Source organism: Gavia stellata, chromosome 11, assembly GCF_030936135.1.
Source record: "Gavia stellata isolate bGavSte3 chromosome 11, bGavSte3.hap2, whole genome shotgun sequence".
Classification (NCBI taxonomy): domain Eukaryota; kingdom Metazoa; phylum Chordata; class Aves; order Gaviiformes; family Gaviidae; genus Gavia; species Gavia stellata.
Window position 1 is genome coordinate 10,751,890 of NC_082604.1, and position 14,988 is coordinate 10,766,877.

Here is a 14,988-nt window from a genome sequence, read left to right on the forward strand (position 1 = left end):
GCAGACGTGCATATTCCCATTGACATCAACTCCACCAGCACAAAACCTACCACACATACAAGAAAAACACTGAGAATCCTTTTCTTTTTCTGGCCAGGTGGGTGTATAGTCAAAATCTGAAGCATAAAAAAATTAAAATGCTTCCATTTTCTCATCTAATCATTACAACTATTTTTTAAACAGCTGCGTCTTCTATAGCATTTCTTTTCCAGTCAGTTAACCGATACTGAAATTCTAGCCTGGGACACAACTCTTCATTCTCTGTATCTAGCCTTAAGATCAGTTGATTTGTTGGCCATAAAGGGGTCCTGAACAAAGGTCCAACTGCCTCTTTCCCTTTGCAAACAGTGATGAAGTCACACATGTTTACAAGGAAAGGTTCTTCTAATCCTAGTGCCTAGGTATGGTAAAACTGGACTTTGCCCTGCAAGGTGCATGGTCCTTTCATAAAGGATATTGAAACTCTAGCTTTGTAAGGCTAAGATAAGGAATTCTGCTTCCTTGCTCCTTTAAGTTTTCCTAATTAATCTTTCTTCAGGAACTAATTCTGAAGAACAATCTGTGGAAAGAAAGAAAATATACTGACAGCAGATTAGTCTAACAGGGTTGCTGAGGACAGTTGTCATTTTTTCCTACTACTTGTATTGTAGTCCCCATGTTTACCTACTGGCAGAGTACAATAAAAACACCACTATAGCCAAAAGAAAATGCAATGCAACTTTTTGCCCTGCTGCAGAGACGAATAATAATCTCTCCAGTATTTTTTTTTCCTGCTGCCCTGATTAACAGCATCAATAAAGACAATTTCATTATGTTAGGGGTAAGAGACTCAGCAAATCATTCCAGCTGTTTGCCTGCTCACTGGAAAAATGCTTCCATTGCTCTTCAGTTACTGCTGATATACTCTAATTAAAAAATGCCCCAGAACAGTGTGACCTAGTTGTTTGACTCTGCACTGGATGCTGCAAGATGCTAAGCTCTTCCTATGCTGAACTCTACATCCTCAGACCCAAACATAAACCGAAACTAATACTCAGCTTTGTAAGGAAGCACTTAGCTCCTTAAGAATGAGACCTTTACCTATGATTGCCTCAGGGTACAGAGACACGTCCACCATGGCAGTGATGTCCTGGTTGGTATTGGTGTTGGCCACATGATACCACACTCTTCCATGCATTATTTGCAGAGCCCTGTGTTAAGGGGGGAGCAGGCATTCTCACCTACTAAGGTCTAAATGTCACAGTCAGCCTTTGTAAGAGCAGGTATAACTGGACTAACATCTACATTTGCACTCTAGAGTGAATTCTTTTCCTCATACAGAAAATACTCAGATACCTGGTCACAGCTGTTGTAACTTCATCATCGCTGTTTTGCACCAAAACCCAGAAGAGTTGATTCAGGACTACAGGAAGAAAATTCATAATTACATGGATCTTCTCAATCCTCAGCAAATTCTGTATCGGATATAAGAAAGACAATGAGAGATTTCCAATATGAGCAATGAAAGCCGATCACTTGCTTTCCTGCTTCAGCAGGTAAAATGCAGTGCAGCCACTGGTGTAATGGCCGTAAGAAAACAGGACAACTAAGCAGAGGACCAGTTCCCCATGGAGATTTTTTTAAATACAACCACCAACACAACTGTAGATATTGTCCAAATTTCAGAATTCCAATATATTGCTCCACCCTGACTTAAGGGGGGGGCAGGGGGGAAGAAACCAAACCCAATTTTCTTATTTCACTAAGATACACATGTAAAGAGCAATAAAAGAACTTAATTACTATTTTCAAGACATGCATTTCCTAATATTTTTAGGAAAACTCATTGTTTTTATGCAGAGATCTGATAAACTGAACTTGTTGTGGCTAAAATACTTGCGTTAAAAGCACATTGGTAAAAAGCCAATGTCCACTCTAGCCTCACTGGACTGAGGTTATATTATCTTCTCTGATCAAGGAAGATATTGAGCTTTTAATTAAAAAAAACCACCTCCTTTTAATTCCTCCTAGTTTTTCACTTCAGTCATTTCCAAATCATTCCTGAATTTCTTCAAAGGTAACAGTGATTTATAAATAAAAGCAAAATACTCTGGGGAAAATTACTTATTCCCAGGTTATACTGCATAGTTGATCCCTTGTTGCACCTTTTTAAAAGGTAAACTACAAACAGCAAATAAAGAACAGTGCAATTCTGGTAGTTTAGGTAATTGATTTACTGTCTAGAAGATTGTGTAGCTTTTATGGATTCCTAAACTTTGTCCAATATGTTCAATGGCTTCCCAAAAATTAATAGTTAAGGACTACATTCTGTAGAGGTATAACCTCTAAATAACACTGATGCTTTGGTTTTTTAAAACATCCCTTAATTATTTCTTTAAATCAAGACAGTATTTAAAAACTAAGCAACCCCCTTCAGGTCTACCTGCATCTATCAACAAAAGTAGTAGCCACCTTTAGGGACTTGCCCAGAGAACTGCCATGATTTAACTGGAACTTATTGCTTGCTTATTAAAGCAGAAATCTCTTCCCAAGCAGCTTTATAAAATCTGACTAAGGTACAATCAAACAGGAAGCACCTACATTATGGTAACATCTAAACCCTGAAACACCTATTAGTTTTTACAGACTGCTAAAAGGAAAAATAATAAATAAAAGTCAGATGTGTGACGTTTTAGAGCTAGTACTGTGGAACAGTGTCACAGTCACCCTTCAGTCGTCTTCCTTATCTTCCTGTTAAAGTTTAGTAAGCAGACTGCAAAGTGAGAACTCTGAATTTCACCATTCACAAACAGGTAAAGAATCACAGCCCTACATTTACCTGCTGCTCTTCTGATGTGCTTGTTATACTCCTCCTTTCTCAGAGCTTTTGACCTCTACTGAATACAGTCACATTTAATGCAGTTCTTGCTTATTCATTTCATCTCTGCAGAAAGGGTATGTTCTTTCTGATTTTAGAACTTGACAGGCAACAAGCACCCTTGATTTATACGTGCAAAATACCCTAAACAGCCCTTTGGAGAGCATCCAGGTTTTTAGACTAAAAGTACGAAGAGCCAAGTAGGAGGTAAGCATACAATGCATCTAAGGCAAGAGAGGACTAGCAGAAATGCTGCAGCTCTACAAGCTACAGCTCCTTTTCCCGGACATTCCTAGAGCAACCGAGCAACATTACACCATCCTTTAACAGGATTTGAGGCTTGGCATAGGCTGGATTATCAAAGTTGATGGGCCAGATAGAGACATGGGAGACAGCTCTGTGACCAATAATGCATCTGTCACATCAAGTAAGTCTAACTGGAGTTTGTCATGGACCCATTGCCTCCTGGTAAGTCTATGCCATGTTTAAAATTGTGCAGTGATGGATCAGTTGACAGAAAGCCCTAAATACGATTTTATAGCAGTTTGTGCTGCAGGTTACTTTACCTTACAAGAATTGATAAAGTTTGAGGTAGGAGGCTGGGATAGATCCTTTTCCCTTTCTTGGCACTGATGGAAAAAGTTATTCAGGTATGGATCCTAAAATGATAAACATTCACATTAATGTATATTACAGAAAGGATTAGAATTCAGCTCCATAAATTGGTTACAGCAATCACCTGTGATACCGAAGAACACACTTGGTCCCTACCACCTTAGACATAAGACACAGAAAGACAGATCCATTTATTTAGCCCAACCCATTGGCCAGGACAGCTTCCTATATACAACTTATTTCTAGGTGCTTTGACCACTCTTTTTTCAGTATGGTGCACAATTAATTTTTTCCTCACAATCTAAGGGATTTCAATGGCCAGATTTTTTTTTCTTCCTGGTGCTCACAATTTATTTTCTTGCTGTTTAAACTGATAGTCCATGATTTTTCTGTTGGTATAATCTTAAATAATTTGTATTTTTCCTTAAAGTGTGTATTCCATCATTGCCATCTTGCCCTTCTACATTCAAATTTATCTTTAAATGTCAGAGAAACAAATTCATACAAGATTTTAAAAGATGTTTCAGACATTCCTTGACACTTTTTGTTTGTAAGCAGGTAACACAGCTAAGAGGAAATTCAGCTTACCTGAGTATTTACTGTCGATACAACAAAAGTAGAGACTTTGAAAAGTGGTTTCCCACTATCTACCCATTTTACATCACAGCCGATCTGCTATTAAAACAAAAACAAACAAACAAAAACATTTTCCCACTTTTTTCCTACTTATTCAACTCTGCATCAAATTTTCACTGCACAGCTTTGCACATGAGCATGCGTGAACTGTGCTGGCTATTGTGCTTTCACAACCGCAGCATTATTGCAATACAAACCCACTTTTCAGCACAAGCCCATGAACGTTATCATTCAAGGGACCAGATCACTGCCCCACCCTGTCCTCATGACAATAGTAAAACAAACACAAGGAGGCAGAAATAACCCAAGTGGGCAGGATCAGTGGGAAAACATGGTATCACATCACAAAACTGCAGAATGAATCATGATTGTGGATCATGTCAGCTGGAGAATGAATGTCATATGGCCTGAGTTTGTGAAAAGAGTTCTTTTTGACCACTCTCATTCACATTTTGGAGAAGTTAGGTATAATATTGTAGAATACATAGTTATAGAATACACTTTTTCCATACACACAACAGCAACATACGACTCTCATATGAATCAGCAACTTACGACTCTCAGTCCAGTGGTACATATATTAGTTTATATACTCAATGATATATATACTTAATGATATGCACGTGAATATTCTAAAGCAGATACCCTATTTATTGTTTACACTTCCAGGTAAGTGCAAATGCAAATCTGATCTCATGTAAAACCTCTGCAAATAAATGCTCTGTGCCATTTGAATAATATGAAAGCATGCATTAATACCTTTCCACTAGCTGGTTCTTGAAGGCTCAAGTAATTGGGAGGCAGACTGCTTGCCACTGGCACATTGTGTTCTTGCGAAGCTAACTGGGCATCTTTCAACAAAGGAAGCCATGCATATCCCACTGTGCACAAGAACAAATCAATATGACTCTTCAGAAAAACAAGCTTCTCAAGTTCGAAGGAAGACAGCAATATCCAGCCAGAAATTCTGCAATCCTTATTTGAACGTACATCATTTATACTTATAATTGAAAGTAATTCTACTACAGGTACCTGGTGTTTCCAGAGCCTCTTTCTTTTTGGCATTAGCTTTTGCATTTATGTCACAGGTGACATGATAAAATGAAAACAGAATGTGGTGTTTCTTATGGAGTTGAGTGGGAAGTTCAATTTTCACCTGAAATGTAAAATGTTACACCTCACTTTAGTTTAAAAATCGATTAAACCAGGCATCAGAGATGTCTAAATGAGTGAAATATCTCTCTACACAGAGGTCTAAGTACAGCCTGCCTTTACTGACTAATGTTTGTCTGCATGGGTAATAGATGGTCTCTTAAAAAAATTGTTTAGGATGATCATTCATCACTTTTACTTACAAAAGCTTTTTTCCTCTCTGTCTTGTGGATGTATATTTGCATTTATGATGAAAGAGAGTAAGATGAAAAACGACAGAACTAAAGAGTGATGAACCCTGCTTAGAAGCGATCACCTGCACTCCAGCAGTCATAAATAGCCATCACCATTCTTGTATTTTCAGGATGACCAAACCAAAAACTAAAATGACATCTCTCCTACTGCTTCATCATCATCATCAATTCATGGCAAAGACCAAGTAATAAAGGCTGACACTAAAATAAACTTTAATTTATGATTTCTGCTCAGTCTTAAATACCATATCATGTCATCCATAAATCCCTACAAATTGGGTTTGAGGTATTATTAACCTATCAGAATAAAAATACACAGTAATCAAAACATGTTACCATAGGTACTAATAAAAAAGACCCCTTGCCCTTGTGAGGTATGATTAAGTTTATCCAAGCTAATCCTATGCTTAAAGTAATGTTTAGAAATTGCTGATAAATACTTCCAGTGTTAAATCAGCTTATGGGTAAGAATCTAATACCATAAACACAGACATGAAATGGGCATTCAGACATGGAGATTAAGACAACTTTCTTGATAACATATTACATTCTTTCATAGACTGCACTTGCTGTACTAGGAACATTTAGGACAGGTGCACACCTCTTTCAGGCAAATCAGCTATTAAGGTCTGAATTCAGCTTTGTTCAAGTTGAAAGTAATCTGCCCAAACCAGATGGCTCACTAGCCTCACATGAAGGACATTTTCAGGTGTGTTAAAACCCAAACACTGCTCGCAAAGGAATAGTGCGGAGCTTAAGATCTCTGAAGATTTAACGCTTTAAGTTCCACCTCAGTTCCTAAACATGAATCTTAAAACTGATACTTCACATGTAGTTGTACATTATCTGCTGGTCTTTCCCCTGCCATTTTATAAAAGTAATTTTCAACTGAAAAAGGAAGTTTTTCCAAGATCAAGCCAACAGTTTGGAAAACGCTGGCTATACACTAATGCTGTTTGCCAACCTTGTCACTACGCATAAAGCAGTAGTGGAAAATCCAGAACAGACACATGACATTCACAGGCCATCAAACACACTAGTCACTGAAAGGGTGAAATTAAGTTCACCTGCAGAAAGCCTGGGGAATCAATACTTAGTGTTGATGAAACGTAAAGATGCATGTGCAACTAACATTTGACAAAGGCCAATTTAAGAACTCTATTCTATAGCTGCATACTCAAAAGCACCAGCTAAATGACTTGCTGCAACCACTACACGCCACTGTACATTCTGTTCACACCACTGGATTAACAAAAATGCCCCAATGCAGATCTTATATCTCAGAGAGGGATTTGTTCTGACATTTGGCTCCACCCTTCATCATAATGTTTACTGTTTCCATTGAATTCAGAGATGCAGCCGGACGCTTAATGTAATCCAGATGTGCATTTTAAGAGAGCTAGACTGTTCCCAATTAATTCTACAGAATCTTAACTGTACTCAGAACATCTTACAAAAGCAAGGATTCACTGAGTTGATTTAAAGAAAAAAACCCCAAAACATTGAGACTGTATGTAAATCTACATAACAAAGGCTCACAGAGATACACAAGCAATTATAACAGAAGTATTCTTTACACATATTTTTCTGTCTCACTGGCAAACGTGGGATTGGCGGACATTTAATGAAAAGAAAAAGCAGACTGACCTCGTCATAGAAATCAGGATTCTGGGAATGATGTAGCACTGCAGTGTAGGCTGCCGTTGTAAATAATGGTCCACCTGGCTTCCCATAAATACACTAATAAAAGTAACATGCTTTAATTATATTATGAAATTCTGCTGATGATACTAGTCTTGGTATATCTAATATGCATGTACATTGACAACAATATCATGAAAGATTGATAATTACTTTGATCAAATATTAAAATAAATATTTTAAGTGCTCAAACCTGCAATTTTTTATACACGCTTCCAGTAAAAGTCCATTGATTCTGTGAAAATTACCCAACATGCTACTGAGCAATGCAAACTCAGACTTCTTCCTTGCTGTTACCAATTTCAGAGTTTTCTGCAAAAGGCTTTACAAAAGCTATTTCACTTTTTTACATTTCAATACACAATACAATGTCTTTATTGACTTTTCAATGTTACAAAAGCTACACCAGTTAACAATCTACTTGCTGGTAAAGTCCAGTCTGGAGGCTCTTGATTATTGAGTGATGGCAACTTTATTTATTGGTGGGGAAACTACAGTACAACAATACTACGTGACAGCCCTCGGTCAATAGCAAAGTTAAGACGTAAGTCTAAGGTTCTTCTAATTTTGTGCCTAACTCTTTTCAATCAAGTGTCCTGAGCTCAGTGAGAAATGTAGGGTAAATGGTAAATTTTAGAATAAGTAAGTTGCACTGTAAAAAATAGTTACATTTCCTAATATTGTCTTCTTTCCCCTCCACGAGTCAGAAAGACGGCACTACAAAATAGCACTTTGACCTGGAATCATTATGACCAGCCGGCATCAAACAGAACCACAGTGCAAATGTAGAAGGATGCATGACAACATTCACTCTTCAATTGTTCTGGGTTAGTGTAAGTAATGTGCTCAGAAATATTGTTCTCTGAATATACTCCTGTTGTGGCTCACCTTCAGTGGCTTTGCTCCTTCTTCATCAGAGCTTTTAAATTCAATGCACACTGTTATATTCCGTGCCTGAAAAGACAGGAATGTATTAAAACTTAGATCAGAAATGGGGTACCCATAAAAACATAGGCAAACTATAAAGGCTGAAACATGCTCTTTTCAAAATCTAGGAGAAACATGCAGATGGTGCATCAACATGTAAAATGCCTTTAAGTCACAACAGTATCAGTAGAAATAGTATTTCCAAGAAGAACTGGCAAAATGCAAGCCAGGCCTCAAACTACCTGTGTAGAAGCAGATTATAAAGTGACCAGCACTTACCTGTGTCTTTTCTTAATTTTCAATCACCATGAAAATGCCAGTAGTACTCAAGTTTCATTTAAGAACTACAAATATTATCCAGATTAATTTTATCTGCACACATCATTTCATTAAAATATAGCCCTTCTGAAAATTGTGAAAAAGCTATTACCACATTATCTCTCTTTGAATCACTGATAAAACTTAAAATTAATCCAGATTCATTTCATTAAAATTGTACCAATGTTTTATGATTGCAAAAATTGAGAAAGATCAAAAGCCAAGTCAATGACTTGCATTGTCTGAGAACTGTGAAAAAGCTATTACCACATTACCTCTCTTTGAATCACCGATAAAACTTAAAATTAATCCATAGATTCATTTCATTAAAATTGTACCAGTGTTTTATGATTGCAAAAACTGAGAAAGATCAAAAGCCAAGTCAATGACTTGCATCACCCTTTTCCCCTCCTTTACGATGAGTACTCCTTCATTTCAATGAGAGCTCATGCAGTACACTACTACCCAATGTTGGCCTGAATTGGTCACATACTGTACCTTGTTGAAGTATTTTTGGCTATCATACTTGAGGTGTTTTGGATATATGTATATTTGGTTCTTGTATACTCTGTAAGGTCGAGAATATTTTGTTGATTCCTGTACAAACTCCTCAACTTCTACTGTAGGTTGATGCTCCTTTATGTCATTAAATGGCTTGATTGGAATAAAAGACGAAGTTACACAGTCTTCAAAAGAACAGAAAAGAAAACTGTCACATATTATGGGTTTTTTTTTTTTGTTTTTTTTTTTTTTTTACAGTCTCACTACTAAGAATGAAGTAATATTGAGATGGAACAAGTAAAATCCTGCCTTAACTTGCAAAGAATAAGTTATGCTGAGATGCAACAGGTCAAATCCTGCCCTAAATTGCATTCATGTTACCTCAGAACAATTACAATATATCATCCTTAAATGGGTTATCTCACTTGAGTTGAACAGTACAGAACTGAAAACCTCTTTTGACACACACAGTATTTGATGGCATTTGATGGCATAACAGTACCACTGGTATACGGACAGTTTCAACAGAGTATCCTGAAGTGATGCTGTTTCTAATTAATTTTACATTTAAGTTTTTCTATTATCTAACAACATAGTAAATGACATGAAGAAACAAGTAGTGCAGAACTAGATAAAATATATGATGCAATTGGGATAACTGAAATCAGATCAAGAAACAGGAAATGAAAATAAGCACTTGTCAACTTAGACAGGGAGAGATTAAAAATGGATAGAGCATACTCTGTCTGCCTGTGCCATCAAATCAGTGAGACATTTAACTTCAGCATGGAGAACTGAAAGGCTGTTTGCACAAAAGCAGCTGAGAAGGGTGACCAACTTAGGGATGTCCCAAGCTGTTTCTGCGAAAACCAATTTGAAGGTCCTGCCTACAAATTGATTCCTCAAACCCTAGACTAACCCAAAGGAAAAGCCTACCAATTTGCGGTGAGGAAGCCAGAAGAAGCTGGTGATCCCAATTTTACTTCCTTCTAAACCAGCAGAAGAGGAAGCTGCCAGTTTCGGGATAGTGCAGGTCCTCTGCAGCCCAAGCAGGCAGGGGGAAGCGGCTCTGTGCCAGCTATAGCAAGGTGGTTTATCCTTGCTTTCTTTCAAATAGACACAAAACTTTCTTCCCAGACTGCTGCCCACCAAAATATGAACGTGTCCAATTGACTTGTACACCCAGCCAACAGACATAGCTCCTGAATTAAGCTGGAAAGATCCATATATGAAAACTTTTGTCTTTCCCAATTAAAATTAGCAGCATTAAAAGGGAACAGCTAAATTAAATCACTTGCATTTGTCAGCCTGAAGTGACCACCACCTGCTGTAGAGAAGCCTTGAGAGGTTTATTCTCCCCAGTGCCAGCAACAGTTCCCTGTAGATGATCACGCAAATTCCTCTGTTGGTCAGCGAAGATACTCAGGGTCACATAGATACTTTTGAAGGTTTGTTCTTCTGCTACTAACATTCCCAGTACTTGGGATACTCTGCTCACTGCTCTTGGCCTACAAAGCTAAGACAGGCAGCTTTCTGTTTGGGCAAATCTCAGGCAACCCATCTTAAAATATGAGGATGCGTTATGTCTTACAATTTGGCCAGCTGCCCCTCAAACTTGTTTTATAAGCATTCTGATTGTGTCCATTATTGAACATCATTAACCTTGTTTTTCATTAGAGAAATCTGGGGACCAACCCAAGGACTAGAACGCAGCGCTAAGGCCTCTCTGCAGAAGTCTTTCTGCGCCCTCCGCACTTCCAGTAGCCAGTAGAAAATCCACAGGGAACTAGAAATAGTGTTGAACTGAACACAAAAAGGGGAGTAAGTAATAAATGAAGATTTTAAATACCAATAGCTGAGATAGGAGAGCAGCGATAGCTTGTAAAGTATGAGAAGAGGCAGTAATAAAAGGAAGAAGCCAGCTGGAAAATGAAGGCTCCTGCAGCCAGTTGTGAAGGTCTGGTCTCTCTATGCCTCACTTCCATTGCACAGACATGCACACGGACGCAACAGCCCAGTTTGCTGCTAGCTGCATGGCTCTCGGCTATAAGCTACTCCCCGTGACTGCCCTCCACAAGAATGGAGCCTCACAATGGGGTTTTAATGGGTATCTTCGGGGGGGAAAGCAGGGGATGTAGCAGCAAAGTACTCTGTTGTGCTGCCCTATTGCCAGCTTCGGGGCCTCGACCTTCCAGCGCAAAGGAGAAGCAGCAGGGACCACGCAGCATGGGTGGGCGCTTCAGGAAGCTTTTTCTCTCTTTCCCTTTACTAGAGCTACATGAATTTGACTTCCCCCCATGCAGCAGAAAAGGCAGAAGATTTGTTTCAGGTTAAACACTATCAGACAACACCCCTGATACAACACTGGCTCTTACTGTAGCTATAGTAAATAAAGACTTATAAAAACAAAGATCTACTTCTGTTGTCTAATGCAAACTGATGCTAATGTGAAGCAGGGTACTGTCGGTCCCTAGAGACACAATCGTACCGGCAAACTCTTGTCAAGATCTTTGGCCAGCTTCCTTTTCAGTGGCTTTTCTTGGCAATAAAGGATTTTAGCATTAGCCTAGCATGACTTATTTTGGGTGGGAAGGAGGTGTTATAACAGAACTGGTTACTGCTATTACAAGGCTTTCTTCAGAGCTGGCTGAAGTCAAGAATTTTCATGGAGATTTTAAGGAATCCTACAGCATGGAAGTTTTCTGGTACAGTTTTTAAATTATTTTACAGCCTTATTCAGAGTAAGACAAATTTTGCCCATTCCGAAGAAATGTTTAAACCGTTACTCTTTTGAGTGAGGGAATTTTTATTGACTTACCACAGGAACTGGGCACTTTGCTAGAACATACCCTTTAAAGCCAAACTTTCACTTGGCCACAGTGCACACTGAGTCAGGTAACAGAACAAAGCCCAAGCTGCTTTGGACAATTTTGCCTACTCTGAGCTATCAGTTTCTTTTAATTTCAAAAATAAAAATTGCTTTTAAAGTGTTAGTGAAACTATTTTTTTTATCTAATACCATATGAAGATGTATAAAGATGTGTGATGATAGACTTTAGAGGAATTCAATCGTCCTGAGCTTTTTGCAACAGTGGGTCACAGAAATGTGGCCCTTGAAACAGAAAATTTAAAAAATTATAGAAGGATCCAGTTAGAAGCACCTATCTCAACAGTTCCTGCACTGATGCCAGAGAGGCCTCTGAATGAAGTCCTCCATCTAGTCTGCATTCTTGAAACCTGCTGCATATCCCATACGTGCTAATTCACAGAGGATATGAGCATCACAGCCCATCAACAGTGCAAGGCTATTAACACAAAGCTACAGAAGTCCACTCAGCTCTTTGGCCCTTAGAGACAAAAAAGTGGTCTTTGGACTTTCATCACATGTGGATTCAGCACGTTGTGTTCCATATTGCTTGGGTATATCTGGCCAGGTACAGGACGAAACAAAGAATGGTGTAATTAAATGAAAGCAAATAAAAACCACTCCCCTGCATATATTTTTCTATGCAACAATGGACACTTCTACCAGAACTGTCTCAAGGCAGCAATTATGACTGGAAAGCCTATGACAACTAATAATTAATTATAAAGTGGAATCATACTTGGATGTTCCAAAGGAACACAATCAACTGCAATCTCCAAACAGCCAGGTATAGTCTGTATTTTGCTAATCTTCTCTGCTCTGCAATGACAGAAACAAAAACATTTTAGAAAATTAGAACAAGGGAGATAAGACCAATCATATGAATTAATCTAAAATGAAAAACAGACCCTGATTTAAGATAGAAATATATATTAAACACATTTAACATACACCTATTGGCTATTAAACTCAAATCAAATGCAACAGCAGGAAAGAAAAGCTGTTTGTTTTGGTTTGGTTATTTTCCTTTTTTTTTTTTTTTCCTTCCCCCCCCTGTTTTGGCCTCATTCCTGCCTTCTCTTTGCAAGCAATATTATAGCATAGTTTGTAGAAGAGGAAGAAACTGATGAACCAAACCTTATAAGAATTAACTTACCCACTTTTTCATTCTAAAATCTGAATCAAATGTCCTCTAAAAGGAATTCAGTGACCATTGAGATGAGAGGAGTTCACAGCATCATGGCTTCTGCAAGTGCCATGCTGAAAAGGGACCAAGATATATTCCTTGTGCCCAAGCAATTTGAGAAGTGCCAAAACTGTGAGACTAAATTCCTTTTATCTAGGAGACACTTTAGACATCCAGCAGTGGTGACTCTTAATAGAGTAGTGAGAATTTCAGTAAAGTTTCCTGACCAGTAACAGTAAGATGGCACAAGAGATTAAGGGCCCCATTCAATCCCTGTAGTTGACATTCAATCTTTTTATAATCTGATTTTATATAAATGGAACAGGAGAAGTTAATTAGATTAATTTATTTCTAGGCACATTTAGAGTAGAAGGGACAGGAAGAAAAATCCTGGTTCAATTCTCATGTCACTTATCTAGTACAAACAAAGACTCTGCTCTAGAATTAACCTGATTTACACCTATGTGGAAGACTATCCAGCCAAACCGCTATTCACTAATTTACACCTGTCAAACATTTGGAGAAATTTTTTTCATTCCAATGTCCGCTCTGCATTTTGTCATGGAGACTCAAACAAACAAAAGCAAGGAGTGGGGAAACCATTAAAGAATGCTTTTTCATTTTTCTCTCTCTTTTTTTTTTTTAACTTCTTTTTTTCCCCCGGAGATAATGTTCTTTTGTTTATTACTTTACCTGCATCTCCCCTGATGGAAGCTAATTTAAAGAATCACTATCTTTATGTTATAGTAACATTTATTAATGTGCCAAATGACGTTTCATTTTTCCTGGAAAGTCCAACCTCAAGTACTCTTTGGCAGGTAATAGTCTAATGTGAAAAACACTAATTTAATAGGGCCACTTCAACACACTGTGTTAAATGAAGAAAAAAAGCTGTGAAAATTATTCTGCACAGCTTTATAAAGCTTTTATTCCTTCTCAAACCAAATTAAAAACTGTTCCTTACCTTCTGTATTCTGCTATTAGTTTAATCAAGTCTTCCATGGAAATCTTACTACTTTCTTGCCTGAATAAAGGTGAGAATCGGGAGTCTCTGTCAACATTTCCCTGATTATCTTTAAACACTGGTCTATAAAGAAAGAAAAATGACATGTTTATGAACACGCAACCATATATATATTTGAACATTTGAAATTGTCATGTAATCTTTTAACAAGGTTATGACATGAATTCTTACACAAATTCAAGGGTTCCCTGCAGAGCTTCACACAAGAAAGCTCTTCCGAGCTGTACATTTGCAGGAGCGTAGGCAATTCCGGTTTACTTGCATGTGCAGTCCCAGTCCTGCAAAGACTTAAGACCTTGTTTAATCTTACATGGTGCAGACAGTCCCCACTGACCTCAGGTGCAGTGTGACTGCTCACAGTTCGGAGTTGCTGGAGTTTAATGCTGGAACAGATCACCATCTAATTCAGCATCCACTATTTTCCCCCCCTCTTCTGTAGCTAAGTCTCACTTGAGAAGGCTGGAAGTGTACAGCACCTCACTGGAGCCAGCTCTCCGTTCCCACCCACCCCTCCATCACCCTGGCTGCAAGGCTGCCTTCTCCAGCCTCTCGGCAAGCTCTTGGGGAAGCCCCGGAACGGCCACCCCTGGCTGAGAGCCACTACCCCTGAGCCTGATGGGACTTTACCATCTTGCTCACACATCAAGGACATGACTCCTCACTTCAACAAAGAGAGTGACTCCTTATTTCAAGGAAGCATTTTGAAGAATTTATTACATCAATAGGTAGTTTCATCCAAGAAGTTATTATCCAATGAAAATCCTGACAATTTTACATAACAGAAATCATAGCAAGATGTCAAATCCCAACCACTACGTCTCACCACATAAAGAAACACACGCTTTTGCCGAAGCAGGTTAGAGACCTCTACTGAATCTTCCTATGCATTAAATCTGTTCGGTGTCCTCCAGGAGCATGAGGCCAACTCACTGGGGCTTAAGCTTTCCTTCA

General features: G+C 38.4%; 1 protein-coding gene across 1 annotated transcript in view; it reads right to left on the reverse strand.

The window, feature by feature from the left end:
• The window catches only part of DOCK10 (dedicator of cytokinesis 10), a 136,121-nt gene that overhangs the window by 45,119 nt on the left and 76,014 nt on the right, over positions 1 to 14,988 (reverse strand). Inside the window, exons 15-24 of the mRNA XM_059822685.1 lie at positions 13,978 to 14,100; positions 12,567 to 12,646; positions 8,959 to 9,146; positions 8,104 to 8,169; positions 7,162 to 7,254; positions 5,141 to 5,264; positions 4,868 to 4,989; positions 4,061 to 4,147; positions 3,424 to 3,516; positions 1,336 to 1,454 (exon numbers count right to left, since the gene is read on the reverse strand). Coding sequence (XP_059678668.1) covers positions 1,336 to 1,454; positions 3,424 to 3,516; positions 4,061 to 4,147; positions 4,868 to 4,989; positions 5,141 to 5,264; positions 7,162 to 7,254; positions 8,104 to 8,169; positions 8,959 to 9,146; positions 12,567 to 12,646; positions 13,978 to 14,100 — 1,095 coding nt within the window. The remainder of the gene's footprint in view (positions 1 to 1,335; positions 1,455 to 3,423; positions 3,517 to 4,060; positions 4,148 to 4,867; positions 4,990 to 5,140; positions 5,265 to 7,161; positions 7,255 to 8,103; positions 8,170 to 8,958; positions 9,147 to 12,566; positions 12,647 to 13,977; positions 14,101 to 14,988) is intronic.